This window comes from Mobula birostris, chromosome 21, assembly GCF_030028105.1.
Source record: "Mobula birostris isolate sMobBir1 chromosome 21, sMobBir1.hap1, whole genome shotgun sequence".
Taxonomy (NCBI): Eukaryota; Metazoa; Chordata; class Chondrichthyes; order Myliobatiformes; family Myliobatidae; genus Mobula; species Mobula birostris.
Genome location: NC_092390.1, coordinates 9,033,556 through 9,047,722, shown reverse-complemented (window position 1 = coordinate 9,047,722; position 14,167 = coordinate 9,033,556). Strand labels below are relative to the sequence as shown.

The window sequence follows — 14,167 nt, the reverse complement described above, 5'->3', positions numbered from 1 at the left end:
TTTCGATTAAAAACTTCTCAAACCGGATGAATAAGCAGACAGTAGAGGGACGAAAATGTCAAGTCGAGTGGCAAGTTAAAAGCCAAAGGTGATCTGTGTTGTGCATAAACATCCCTGGTGATCAGATCGTCACACATTGATTGTGAACTGCATGCAGTGGATTTAGGATAAACCAATGACTGTGTGCAGCCAACCTTCACTGCTGTTGCACTTACTAAAACTCAGGAGTCTTTGGTTAATGGTGGAGGTCCATGGCAGAAAAAGGTTGGGAATCCCTCCTATAACTCTGTCTGTAGTCAGATTGAACACAGAACATCTTACATATTAATGAAGATTGTCCACTCACTACAAGAACTCAGGGGCAGCAGTAGGTCACCTGACACCTCAAGCCTGGCCTGGCAGTTCAATACTATCAAAACTGAGCTGCAAAGATGTCTAGACTTGATCACAGCTCTCAATTCACCTAATCTTCCAAAATGGAAACTCAGGCTCAGAAGCCCTAAGATCCACACTCAACATCTTATCAACAGTTTCTTCGCTCCGCCATCAGACTTCTCAATGGTCCATTAACTCATGAATGCTACCTCACTATTCTTCTCTCTTTTTACATTTATTTATTGTTAAGATATTTTGTATTGAAACTTAATAGCGGTTTTTATGCATTACACAGTACTGCTGCCACAAAACAGCCACTTAATGGCCTACAGTAAGTCCGCGATAACAAACCTGACTCTGATCCAATGATCTGGCTTCCCCAACCACACAGGACAGAAAATCCCACAGATTCAGCACCTTCTCCAAGAAGAAGTTCATACGCAGCTTGATCTTTATGACCATTTTTTCCTTATACTAGTGCCCCCTAGTTTGAGTCTCTCTCACTGGTGGAAATTATCTCAATTTTGAAAAAGGAACTGGTGCTTTCCCATCGTGTATGATGAATAAACTCTTCTCGGACTTCCAGCCGGGTACAGGTATTGATTATAACCAACATCTTGATGGCAAACTCTGACACCTCCTTCAGGGATGATGCCTGGGCATGTCTAGTCTGGCGGTATTTATACCCCCGTAGTCCATTCCTCGTCACGTTTCCGCTCTCCCACCTTGTTTACAATCAAATTCTAGTTCTTACTTAGCGTGAGACCTTCGTCTTTGTTAAAGTTCTTTTCCTGTAGTTTTATTTCAATGGCTTCCTTTACCAGGTGGTCCCAAAAGCCATTGGCGCAGCATTCGATGTACCATCGAAGTCAATCCTATGGCCATTGCAAATGCAATGTTCAGCTACCAACGATTTCTCTGGGTAACCCAAAAGGATATACCTCCTGTGCTCCGGAGAAATCAGCTGCGTTCACAATGGCCATATCCGGCTGGCAGCCCGAGACAAGTTGATCTGAATTCTTGTCCTGTCATGTTCCCTGAGGATTTTATTCGTTTCAGTAAGATCACTCCTCATTCTGCTAATAAAGAACACAGATCCAAAATCTTTCACCATTCATGACAGGACAATCTCTCCCCTTCTTCTTTTTCTTCCATTCCCCTCTCACCCTTTCTCCCCTCCTTATCCACCCAAAACCTCCCTCTCATTTTCTCCTCCTCACCTTTCTCCCAGGGTCCACTGTCCTCTCCTATCAAATTCCTTATTCTTCAGTCCTGTATCTCTTCCGCCAGCTTCTCATTTCATTCCCCCTCCCTCACCCACCTTCCCCCTCACCTATCACCTACCAGCTTGTACCCTTCCCCTGTCCTCCACCCACCACTTATTCTGGCTTGAGCTCACTGTCTGTCCAGTCCTGGTGAAAGGTCTCGGCCTGAAACGTTGCTTGTTCATTCACCTCCATGGATCCTGCTTTTCCTACACAGTTCCTCCAGTATTTACTGTGTGTTGCTCAAGATTTCGGACACCTGCAGCATCTCTTGTGTTATCTCTTCAGGGTTGCCTCCTATATCCTCTCCCAAATGAAGAGTGCAGAACTGTACAAGATGTTCCAGGTCACCAACACCCCGGGCCGTTGAAACAATATTCTGTCTGTAACTTCCAACCCCTTGCAATGAAGAACAACTTTTCATTGTGTTCCAATCTACAAATCCTTTCTGTACCTGGCTGCCAACACCTAGATCTCCCCGGAAAGTAATAAAGGTGTAGTATTAAAGAAAGGACATTGAAATGTTGAGTGGTGGGATGTTCAGACTAGAATTTGAGACAGGGCAAGTCAGCTTACAGTAAATTGTCAACAACTGAACAGCAATGAACAGTGTAAATGGGAAGGTCCCAGCTTACAACCACAGACCCACAATGAAAATAATAGTCAAACAAAACATACAGTTGTCAATGCCGTTTGGTTGTCAGGGCAGAACGGATGATCTACGTGAGCTGACTAAAACTAGGTGACATAGCCTTAAAATTTGGGGGAGTAGATATAGGACGGAGATGAGGAGGAACTGCTTTTCCCAGAGAGTGGTGAATCTGTGGAATTCTCTGCCTAATGAAGCAGTGGAAGCTACCGTAAATATACTTAAGCCAAGGTTGGATAGATTTTTGCATAGTAGGGGAATTAAGGGCTATGGGGAAAAGGCAGGTAGGTGGAGACGAGTCCATGGCCAGATCAGCCATGATCTTATTGAATGGCGGGGCAGGCTCGATGGGCCAGATGGCCGACTCCTGCTCCTATTTCTTATGTTCTTATGTGACTGTGGCGGCAGAATAACTTGACAGCTATTTTCTTGAAAGAGTTGAGGGTAGATTCAGGAACGGTTATTACTGACAACCATCAGGCTCCTGAGGAGGACGTGAGGGTGGGTAATAGAGCGATGGAATCAAAATCAGAGTAAATTTATTACCAAAATATGTATGGTGTATGTTACCAAATACTAACCTGAGATTCATTTTCTTGCAGACATTTACAGGAAAATACAATAGAATTTACAAAAGTCTGTACATAAATAAAGATGGGCAAAAGTCAGCAGATGGTGGAATCTGACAGGACAGAAAGGCAGAGCATGCTAAAAATAAGGCAGATGGGGAGGGCAGATAGGAACAGATTAATGCCATAAGATCTAGGAGCAGAATTAGGCCATTTGGCCCATTGAGTCTGCTCCGCCATTTCATCACAGCTGATCCATTTCCTTTCAGCCCCGATCTCCTGCCTTCTCCCCGTAACCCTTTTTGCCCTGCCTAATCAAGAATCTATCAACTTCCGCCTTAAATATACTCAATGACTTGGCGTTGACAGTCACTGGTGGCAATGAATACCACAGATTCACCAGTCTTTGGCTAAAGAAATTCCTCCTCATCTCCATTCTAAATGGACTTCCTTCTATTTTGAGGCTCTGTCCTCTGGCCTTAGACTCCCCACCATAGGAAACATCTTCTCCACATCCACTCCATCAAGACTTTCAACATTCAATATGTTTCAATCAGATTCCCCCCTCTCTACTGAATTCCAGTGAGTACAGGCCCAGAAACATCAAACACTCTTCATATGACAAACCATTCAGTCATGGAATCATTTTTGTGAACCTCCTTTGAATCCTCTCCAATGTCAGTTTATCATTTCTTAGATAAGGGGCCCAAGATGGCTTAAAATACTCTGTGAGGCATCACAGGGCTTTATAAAGCCTCAACATTACATCCATGCTTTTATATTCTGGTCCTCTCAAAATGAATGCTAACATTGCACTTTTCTTCCTCACCACCTCAACCTACAAATTAACCTTCAGGGAATTCTGCGCAAGAACTCCCAAGTCCCTGTGCACCTCTGATTTTTTAATTTCTCTCCCCTTTTAGAAAACTGTCTATGCTTTTATTTCTTCTACCAAAGTACATGACCATACACTTCCCGACACTGTATTCCACCTGCCACTTCTTAGCCCATTCTCCTCATCCAAGTCCTTCTGTAGCCCCTCTGCTTCCCCAACACTACCTGCCCCTTTACGTATCTTTGTATCATCCACACACTTGGCCACAAAGCCATCAATCTGTCATCTAAATCACTGACATATAACATAAAAAAGAATTGGTCCCACACAGACCCTTCTGGAACACTGCTAGTCACCGGCAACCAATCAGCAAAGGCTCCCTTTATTCCCACTCTTTGCTTCCCGCCAATTAGCCAGTGCTTTATCCATGCTAGAATCTTTCCTCTTAACTTGTCAAGTCCCTTGTCAAAGACGTTCTGAAAATCCAAGAACACAACATCCACCAATTCTCCTTGTTGTTTGTCTAAACTGCTTTATTTTTTCAAAGGATTCCAACAGATTTGTCAGGCAACATTTTCCCTTAAGAAAACCATGCTGACTTCAGTTTATTTTATCATGTGCCTCCAAATACCCCGAACCCATATCCTTAACAATCAACTCCAACATCTTCCCAACCACTAGGTCAGAATAACTGGCCTATAATTTCCTTTCTTCTGTCTCTCTTGCTTCTTGAAGAGTTAAGTGACATTTGCAATTTTCCAGTCCTTCGGAACCATGCCAGAATCCAGTGATTCTTAAAATATCATTACTATTGCCTCCGCAGTCTCCTCAACCACCTCTTTCAGAACCCTGGGGTGTAGACTGTGCGGCCCAAATGACTAATCTACTTTCAGAATCAAAGTCAGGTTTAATATAGCCAGAACATGTTGTGAAATTTGTTAACTTTGTGAGGAGTAGAAGCTGTTCTTGATCATTGAGAGTGTTCCTTCAGGTTTCTGTACCTCCTTCGTGATGGGAGCAATGAGAAGTGGGCGTGTCCTGGGTGGCCAGGGTCCTTAATGATGGATGCCACCTTTTTGAGGCATCACTCCTTGAAGACATCTTGGATACTACAGAAGCTAGTGCCCATGATGGAGCTGACTAATTTTACAGTTCTCTGCAACATACTTCGATCCTGTGCAGTAGCTACCCCCCCAGCCCACCCCACCCCTTCCCCTACCAGACGCTGATGCAGCCAGTCAGAATGCTCTGCATAGTACACCTACAGAAATGTTTGAGCGTTGTAGGTGACATACAAAATCTCCTCAAACTCCTAATGACATATAGTCACCGTCTTGCCTTCTTTATGCTATGTCGATATGTTGGTACCAGGTTAGATCCTCAGAGATCTTGACACCCAGGACCTTGAAATTGCTCATGCTCTCCTTTCGATTTCTGAATGGACATTGAACCCATGAACACTACTTTACTTTTTAAAAAATATATATATTATTTCTGGTTTTGCACTATTTTTAATCGATTGAATATACATGTACTGTACATATTTACTTCAATTGATTTGTTTATTTATTTATTTTCTTTCTATATTATCACTGTAGTGCTGCTGCTAAGTTAACAAATTTCAGGACAGATGCTGGTGATAATAAAGCTGATTCTGACATTGAGTGCAGGGTTGTTGCTGTGACACCACTCAGCTAGCTGATCCATCTCACTCCTGTACACCCTCTTGTCACCACCTGAGATTCTGCCAACAACGGTTACATCACCAGCAAATTTATAGATGACATTTGAGCTGTGCCTGGCCACATAGTCATGGGTGTAGAGAGAGTAGACAGTGGGCTAAGCACACACCCGGAGGTGCACCAGTGTTGATCGTCAGCGAGGTGGAGACATTATTTCCAATCCATACTGATTGTGGTTTTCCAGTTAGGGAGTCAAGGATCCAGTTGCAGAGGGAGGTACAGAGGACCAGGTTCTGTAGCTCTTTGATGAGGACTGTAGGAATGACGATGTTAAATGCTGAGCTATAGTCAATAAACAGCATCCTGACATTGGTATTTGCATTTTCCAGGTGATCCAAGGCCATGTGGAAAGCCAATAAGATCGCATTTGCTGTAGACCTATTTTGGCGATAGGCGAATTACAGTGGGTCCAAGTCATTGCTGAGGCAGGAGTTGATTCTAGCCATGACCAACCTCTCAAGGCATTTCATCACTGTAGATGTGAGTGCTACTGGACAATATTGTTAAGGCAGCTCACATTGCTTTTCTTGGGCACTGGTATAATTGTTTACCTTTTGAAGCAGGTGGGAACTCCCAACCGTAGCAGTGAGGGATTGAAAAGGTCTTTGAACACACCCACCAGTTGGTTGGCACAAGTTTTCAGAGCCTTACCAGGTACTCCATTGGGGCCTGCTGCCCTGCGAGGGTTTACCCTCCTGATAGACAGCCTGATGTCAGCCTCCGAGACAGAGATCTCAGGGTCACTGAGTGCAGCAGGGATCTTCACAGCTGTGGGGTTTTATTCTCCCTGTCAAAGCGGGAATAGAAGGCGTTGTGATCATCTGGTAGTGAAGCATTGCTGCCATTCATGCTATTGGGTTTCACTTTGTAGGAAGTAACATCCTGCAAGCCCTGCCAGAGTTGACGTGCGTCCGATGTCATCTCCAACCTTGCTCAGAATTGTTTTATCGTTCTTGAAGCAGCCCTCCCAAGTCATACCTGGTTTTCTTGTACAGACCTGGGTCACCAGACTTAAATGCCACAGATTTAGCCCTCAGCAGATGTCGAGCCTCCTGGTTCATCCATGGCTTTTGGTTTGGAAATGTACAGTAAGTTTTCGTAGGGATACACTCATCCACACAAGTTTTAATGAAGTCGGTGACAACTGTGACATACTCATCCAGGCTCGAAGATGAATCCCTGAATACAGTCCAGTCCACCGATTCAAATTAGTCCAGTAGGCGCTCCTGTGCCTCCCTTGTCCATACCTTCTTGGTCCTCACTGCTGGTGTTAGTCTTCAGTCTCTGCCTATACTCAGGGAGTAGAAGTACAGCTGGGTGATGAGATTTTTCAAAGTGTGGGCATAAGATAGCACAATAAGCGTTCTTGGTGGTGACGTAACAGTGGTTCAGTGTGTTGTTTCCTCTGGTACTAGGTGATTTGTTGGTAGTAATTATTTAGAGACTTTTTCAAACTGGTCTGGTTCAAATCCCTCAAAATGATGGGGAAGGCATCAGGGTATGCTGTTTCATGCTTGTTGATTACATCGCTCAGTTCGTCTAGACCTTGTTTGACACTGGCATGAAGTGGGACGTACACTACTACCAAAACAATTGCTAAAATCTCCCACGGTAGGTAAAATTGTTGGCACTTGATCCCAAGATGTTCCAGGTCTGGCGAACAGGACTGGGACAGTACCACCATGTTCAATCACTCCACCACCCTTAGCTTTGAAAGACTCAGCAGTCCCACCTTGGCAGAGTATTGGGAACCCGTCAATCTGAATCGCTATGTCGGGAGTGGAAAGGGTTAACCAGGATTCTGTGAAACAAGAGACCCAAGTGGTCCTAATGTCCCTCTGATACAGCGCCCTAGCTCTGAGATCTTCATTTTTATTTATCAGAGACCGTATGTTCACCCTCAAGATAGTCGGTATTCTGAGTCAAAAACTTCCATTTTTTAAACATCCTTTTAGCCCGGCACGATGACCTCTCTTCTTTTGCCATCTTAAAGGGGCAGCGTGTTGACCAGAGTCCGATCCATTTCCGCCAGCTTTGAGTAGCGATAGATTGTTTAATCACATTAAAACGTCATTGCTAACCATACACACCTTAGACATAGTTCTGGTTCTTAACTGTTGCAGGCTGAAATGGGAGTATTTGACAGTTTCCATCATTTCTGTCGGTGCTGCCACCTGATTCACCCTTACTGATGGCATCCTGGAAGTAGATTCTGACCCTTCCACTTCCCAGGTACCTTCTCCTTGCAGGTTCACTCACTTCTGCCCCCGGACACTCTCCAACTTCCAGCATTCTGCTAGTGTCTTCCACAATGAAGACTGATGCAAAATACTTATAGTCAGTTCTTTTGCCATTTCCTTGTCCTCCATTAGTACCTCTCCACATCATTTTATTTATCTGAAGAAACTTTTGGATTCAGTATTATTGGCCAGCTTACCTTTGTATTCCACCTTTTCCTTTCTTATGATTTTTTTAGTTGCCTTCTGTTGGCTTTTATAAGCCTCCCAATCCTTTAACTTCCCACTGATTTTTACCCTATTATATGTCTTCTCTTTGGTTTTTATGTTGGTTTTGACTTCTCTTGTCAGCCACGGTTGTGCCATTCTTTCTTTAGAATGCTTCTTCATCCTTGGGATGTATCTATCCTGTGCCTTCCGAATGACTCCCAGAAACACTAGCTGTTACTGCTCTGCCGTCATTCCAGCTGGTGTTTCCTTCCAATCGATCTTTGCCAGCTCCTCTCCATTGCCTCTGAAATTCCCTTTGCTCCACTGTAGTACTGACACAACTGACGTTAGCTTCCCCTTCTCAAATTGCAGGGTGAATTCTGTCATATTCTATGACGATCTATTTCCCCTATTTCCTCTCTTACAAATTCCAGTTCATTGCACAACACCCAATCCAGAATTGCTGATCATTTAGTGGGCTCTACCATCAGCTGCTCCAAAAAGCCATTTCACAGGCATTCCATGAACTCCCCCTTTTGGGATCCAGCACTAACTTGATTTCCTCAATCTAAATGTATATTGAAGTCCCCTATGACTATTGTAACATTGCCCTTTTGACATGCATTTTCTATCTCCCATTGTAATTTATAGACCACATCTTTGCTACCGTTTGGAAGCCTTTATATAACTCTCATCAGGGGGTCTTTTTACCCTTGCAGGTTCTTAGCTTTAACCACAATGATTCTACACCTTCCAATCCTATGTCACAAAATACTCTGCAGATGCTGGGGTCAAAGCAACACACAACACGCTGGAGGAACTCAGCAGGTCGGGCAGCATCCGTGGAAACGATCAGTCAACGTTTCGGGTCGGAACCCTTCGTCAAGACTGTGGGGGGAGGGGCAGAGGCCCTATAAAGAAGGTGGGGGGAGGGTGGGAAGGAGAAGGCTGGTAGGTTCCAGGTGAAAGACCAGTAAGGGGAAAGATAAAGGGGTGGGGGAGGGAAAGCAGGGACCTCTTTCTAATGATTTAATTTAATCTTTCACCAACAGATCCACGCCACCCCCTCTGTCCTTTGAGGTACAATGTGTATGCTTGGATGTTAAGCTCCCAGCTATAAACTTCTTTCAGCCACGATTCAGTGATGTCCACACCACCACCCCTGACAATCTGTAACTGTGCTACAAAATCAGCTACTTTATTCCTTATACTGCCTGCATTCAAATATAACACCTTCAGTCCTGTATTCATCACCCTTTTCGATTTTATCCACCTTTTACACTGCAGCTCATCTTGTTGACTACAATTTTGCCCTATCATCAGCCTGTCCTTCCTAGCAGTCTCACCACACACTGCCTCTGTAAACCAAATACCCCATCCTCAGGACGTCCTGCTGAAGGGTCTCGGTCCAAAACGTCGACTGTACTCTTTTCCATAGATGCTGCCTGGCCTGCTGAGTTCCTCCAGCACTCTGCGTGTGTGTGTGTGTGTGTGTGTGTGTGTTGCTCGGATTTCCAGCATCTGCAGATTTTCCCTCGCTTGTGATCAGCTCTATCACTCTGGCTCCCATCTCCCTGCTTGCTGGGAACTGGAGTGATAGGGCTGAGGATGGGGTACTTGGTTTGCAAACAGAGGCAGGGTGTAGTGAGACTGTCAGCAAGGAGATGCTGATGATCGGGTAAACTTGCAGTCAATGGGAAGAGAATTAGAATTTGAGACAGGATAAATGGTGAAAGCTTCCAACGTCACTCTGGTGCAGCTATGTGCAGCAGGATCAGTCTGAACAGAAACACCTGGAGATAAGATGTTTCAGCTTTTCACAGCTGGCAAGTTTAGGACCAGGTTCAGATGTGTTGAATTGTCTACTGTCACCTGACTGAGGGCACATATGGAGAATTAAAACCTTTCAACATGCTGAATGGGGAAACAAATGACACCAGGGAGGCAGTGGGTGGGGGGAGCCTTGATCTTTCTCACTGTACTAGAAGTGAGGTGGGAAGAGGAAAGAGTTTCTGCAGACAAAACCAGTAACTACCATTACCTGTACAACTGTTGGTCAAACTTTTCAGTTTAAATTACATCACAAATAGAATTTTACAGCAGTGAAAAAGTTGAGCTGGAAGAGGAGTGTGGCTTAATCACACCCTCAGATTAATGTCAAAATTGTTCTTACAGAGTCATAAAGGTCCAACTCTTCCATACCAACCAAGGGATCTGAGCCAGTCTCACTTACCGGTGTTTGGCCCATAAGCCTCTCATCCTTTCCTATCCGTGTCCCTGTCCAATTGTCTCTTAAATGCTGAAACCGCACCTGCCTCTACCACTTCCTCTAACTGCGGATTCCACATACCCACCACCATCTCTGTAAACACCTGCCCCTCAAGTTTCAAGATTTACAAGGATATGGCTTGAAGTCTTGAGGACCTGAGTTCTAGGGAGAGGTTGAACAGGTTAGGACATTATTCCCTGAAGTGTAGGAGAATGAGGGGAAATTTGACACGAAGTATGCATGATTATGAGGGGTACAGATAGGGAAAATGCAAACAGGTTTTTCTACTGAGATTGGGTGAGACTAGAACTGGCGGTCATGGGTTAAGGGTGAAGGTGAAATATTTCAGGGGAACATGATGGGGAACTTCTGCATTCAGAGGGTGGTGCAAGGAGAACGAGCTGCCAGAGGAGGCAGTGCCGGTTCGATTTCAACATTTAACAGAAATTTGGGAGGCACGATGACTTAGAGGTATGGAGGGTGATAGTTCAGGTGCGAGTCGATGGGATTAGGCAGAATAACAGTTTGGCATGGACTAGACGGGCCGAACAGCCTGTTTCTGTACTGTAGTGCTCCATGACTATCACAATCTTTCCCTGAGAACCTTTGAACCCTCTCAGCTTAAGCCTATAACGTCTAGTTTTAAATGTCTTATGTTTTAGGCTTAAGAGTCACTAAGTATCTTTAGTGTACACTTTGTAAACATTTATTAAGATTACCATATCCTAAAATTATTAGCAAAATGATTACGAGTATTTTATTCAAAAAATATCTTCAAAACTGCAACAGGTTTGATTAGGTGATTATATTGATTACTGTAATAAAGCTCATTTTCTGCTGTAATAACAAAATAGCTTTGACTAAAATAAAGTTTTAAAAAACAAGTTGTCCAACTGTGCTGATACCTAGCAGATTTTCTGATAAGCGATCAGTTTGAGGAATGTAAGAGGAAGAACATACTTGCCAAACAAAAGGCATCAAAGAATTTAAAGAACAGCACATTCACTTACAAGCATCCAACCAGCGTCACTTGCAGTGGGGCATGAAGGAACTTAATCCTCTGCAAACAAAAAGCATAAAGATAAATGCGAGATTAAAAATGCAAAGGGTCAACCTTGACAGCCACATGAAGTAGTAATGATCTCACTGGTAGGCGCTTTGTGAAAAATGAAAAATAGCTCATTTTACTGTCCTCGGATTCCCTAAGGATAGCAAAACATGTCGATGTAGAGGCTGTGAACTTCAAAGTTCATGTTTCTTGTTATTCAATGATAGACATGTATACAGCTAAATGAAACATTCTACCTCTGGGAACAAGGTGCAAAACACAGTATATATAGTCACACGCAGCATATATAATCGGCTGGTGGCGTAGTGGCATCAGTGCTGGACTTTGGGGTGAGAGGTCTGGAGTTCGAATCCGGCCGGCTCCCTTGCACGCTCTCCATCCGTGCCTGGGTTGAGTGTCGAGCTAACAACTCGAACTTGTTTTAAAAAAGAAACCTGGAGAGGGATGGGCTCCGCCAAGACACGCCGTACAACGAGTATACCCAAAAAAAAGCTCGTCATGACGGCGCCCCAAGACTCCATCAGGGGTTAAGGGCGCACACACACAGCATATATAGTTAGTCATACTTTATTGATCCTGAGGGAAATTGGTTTTCGTTACAGTTCCACCATAAATAATTAAATAGTAATAAAACTATACATAACTAAATAGTAATATGTAAATTACGCCAGGAAATAAGTCCAGGACCAGCCTATTGGCTCAGGGTGTCTGACCCTCCAAGGGAGGAGTTGTAAAGTTTGATGGCCACAGGCAGGAATGACTTCCTATGACGCTCAGTGTTGCATCTCGGTGGAATGAGTCTCTGGCTGAATGTACTCCTGTGCCCACCCAGTACATTATGTAGTGGATTACGATTCACATACAGTCACAAAATAATATTAACAAGTCCCTGAGTGGCGTGGCCTAAGACTGACAGGTTGATATAAAATGTGAGGTGTATGTTTTTGTAAGACAGGATAATGTTACTGACACTATTATAATAACCAAGCAGTCGTATAAATAGGTGAAACAGCAGCAATAAAAGATGGAAAGTGCTCAGTGCAGGATGAGAGTGTGTCTGAGGGGGAGGACGGCAGGTTGTTTAAATAGTGTGCATATGTGTGTTGGGTGGGTGTTATGAAGTCTAACACTCGGGAGGAAGTAGCTGTTACTGGAGGCTGTGAACTCAGTGGAAGGAGACCGATGACTGGATTGTTGGTGTTTGGAGGAATGGAGGGAGGAGGTGTTGTGGGATGATCATTCTGGAATGATTCCAGTCATTTGGCTGGAAGCAAATACACTGGCTTGGAATCTGACTACCACTTGCAAAGATACAACAAACAGTTCAAGTCTATTGTCAAGAACGTTATACAGCTAAACCAAACATCCTTCCTTTGGGGCCAAGGTGAAAAACCACAGTACATAGAGTCACACATAGCACATCTAGTTACGTTACAGCATATACACTGACAAATAATATGAACACAAGTCCCTGAGCAGCACAGCCTGAAGTTTGTTGCTGCACGAGATGTTGTTCTGGAGCCATATTTCTGTAAGAATAAACACACAGCAGTTCCTCATCTCGTGCTGGGTGAGTTGCAGAAGGAAGTAATCCAGTTTCTTTTCCAAGGAGTGAACATGAGACGTCCTTGTCTATAGGTTGATTGCTTAGAAACTCGGCAGTGACAATGCCCAGTAAACAAGCCTCCTATCAGGTATGATCTTCTCTTAGAGATGCAAGAGACTGCACATACCAAGATCTGGAGCAACACACAAGATTCCGGAGGAACTCAGGTTGTCAGGCAACATCTGTGGAGGGAAATAGCCGACAGTTCAGGTTGAGACCCTTCAGCTGGACCCTCTCTTGGGTCGGTAAGTCCAGGAGTGATATTGTGAATGGCAAGGATCAGGTGCCAGGGGTCAGTGATGTGATCATCATTTGGAGTGGGGTGTGTGTGGGGGGGGAGTGGTAAACAAGTATGATCAAAGGGGCTTCAGTGGTCATTGGGCCATAAGGACCTGTTACTGTGCTGTATCTTAAATAAAAGGTTCATTTATTATCAGAGTATATAATTCTGAAACTCTTCTTCTGGGTTGTAACTTTGATAATAAGTGAACCTTTTATTTAAGATACAGTGCAGTAACGTGTCCTTATGGGCCAATGGACCCACATCACCCAATTACAACTAATTAACTTAAGAAGGACGAACCTGAACTGGAGAATATAGAGCACAAAAACATAACCATTTAGAAACAAAAACACAGAAAACCTACAGCACAATAGCACAACTCAGGCCCTTCGGCCCACAAAGCTGTGCTGAACATGTCCTTCCCTTAGAAATTACCTAGGGTTACTCATAACCTATTTTTCTAAGCTCCATGTACCTGTCCAGGAGTCTCTTAAAAGACCCTATCGTATCTGCCTCCACCACCGTTGCCGGCAGCCCATTCCACGCACTCACCACTCTCTGTGTAGAAAACTTAACCCTGACATCTCCTCTGTACCTACTTCCAAGCACCTTAATACTATGCCTTCTCATGCTAGCAATTTCAGCCCTGGGAAAAAGCTTCTGACTATCCACACCATCAATACCTCTCATCATCTTGTACACCTCTGATCCTCCGTCACTCCAAGGAGCAAAGGCTCAACCTATTCTCATAAGGCATGCTCCCCAATCTAGGTAACATCGTTGTAAATCTCCCCTACGCCTTTTCTATTTCTATATCCTTCCTATAGTGAGGTGACCAGAACTGAGCACAGTACTCCAAATGGGGTCTGACTGCAACACTACCTCCCGGCTCTTAAATTCAATCCCACAATAGATGAAGGCCAATGTACCATATGCCTTCTTAACCACAGAGTCAACCTGCCCAGCAGCTTTGAGTGTCCTATGGATTCCGACCCCAAGATCCCTCTGATTCTATTCTGCCGTCATATCTGACCTACCAAAATGAACCACCTCGGGTT

At 44.1% G+C, this 14,167-nt stretch overlaps 1 protein-coding gene across 3 annotated transcripts in view; it reads right to left on the bottom strand.

The window, feature by feature from the left end:
• sfxn2 (sideroflexin 2) overlaps positions 1-14,167 on the bottom strand; it is a 147,577-nt gene that overhangs the window by 20,019 nt on the left and 113,391 nt on the right. For 2 of the 3 annotated variants that reach the window (XM_072238912.1, XM_072238911.1), the window contains exon 10: positions 11,162-11,211. The exons of the other annotated variant lie outside the window; for it this stretch is intronic. In XM_072238912.1, coding sequence (XP_072095013.1) covers positions 11,162-11,211 — 50 coding nt within the window. The remainder of the gene's footprint in view (positions 1-11,161; positions 11,212-14,167) is intronic. 3 annotated transcript variants of the gene reach the window in all.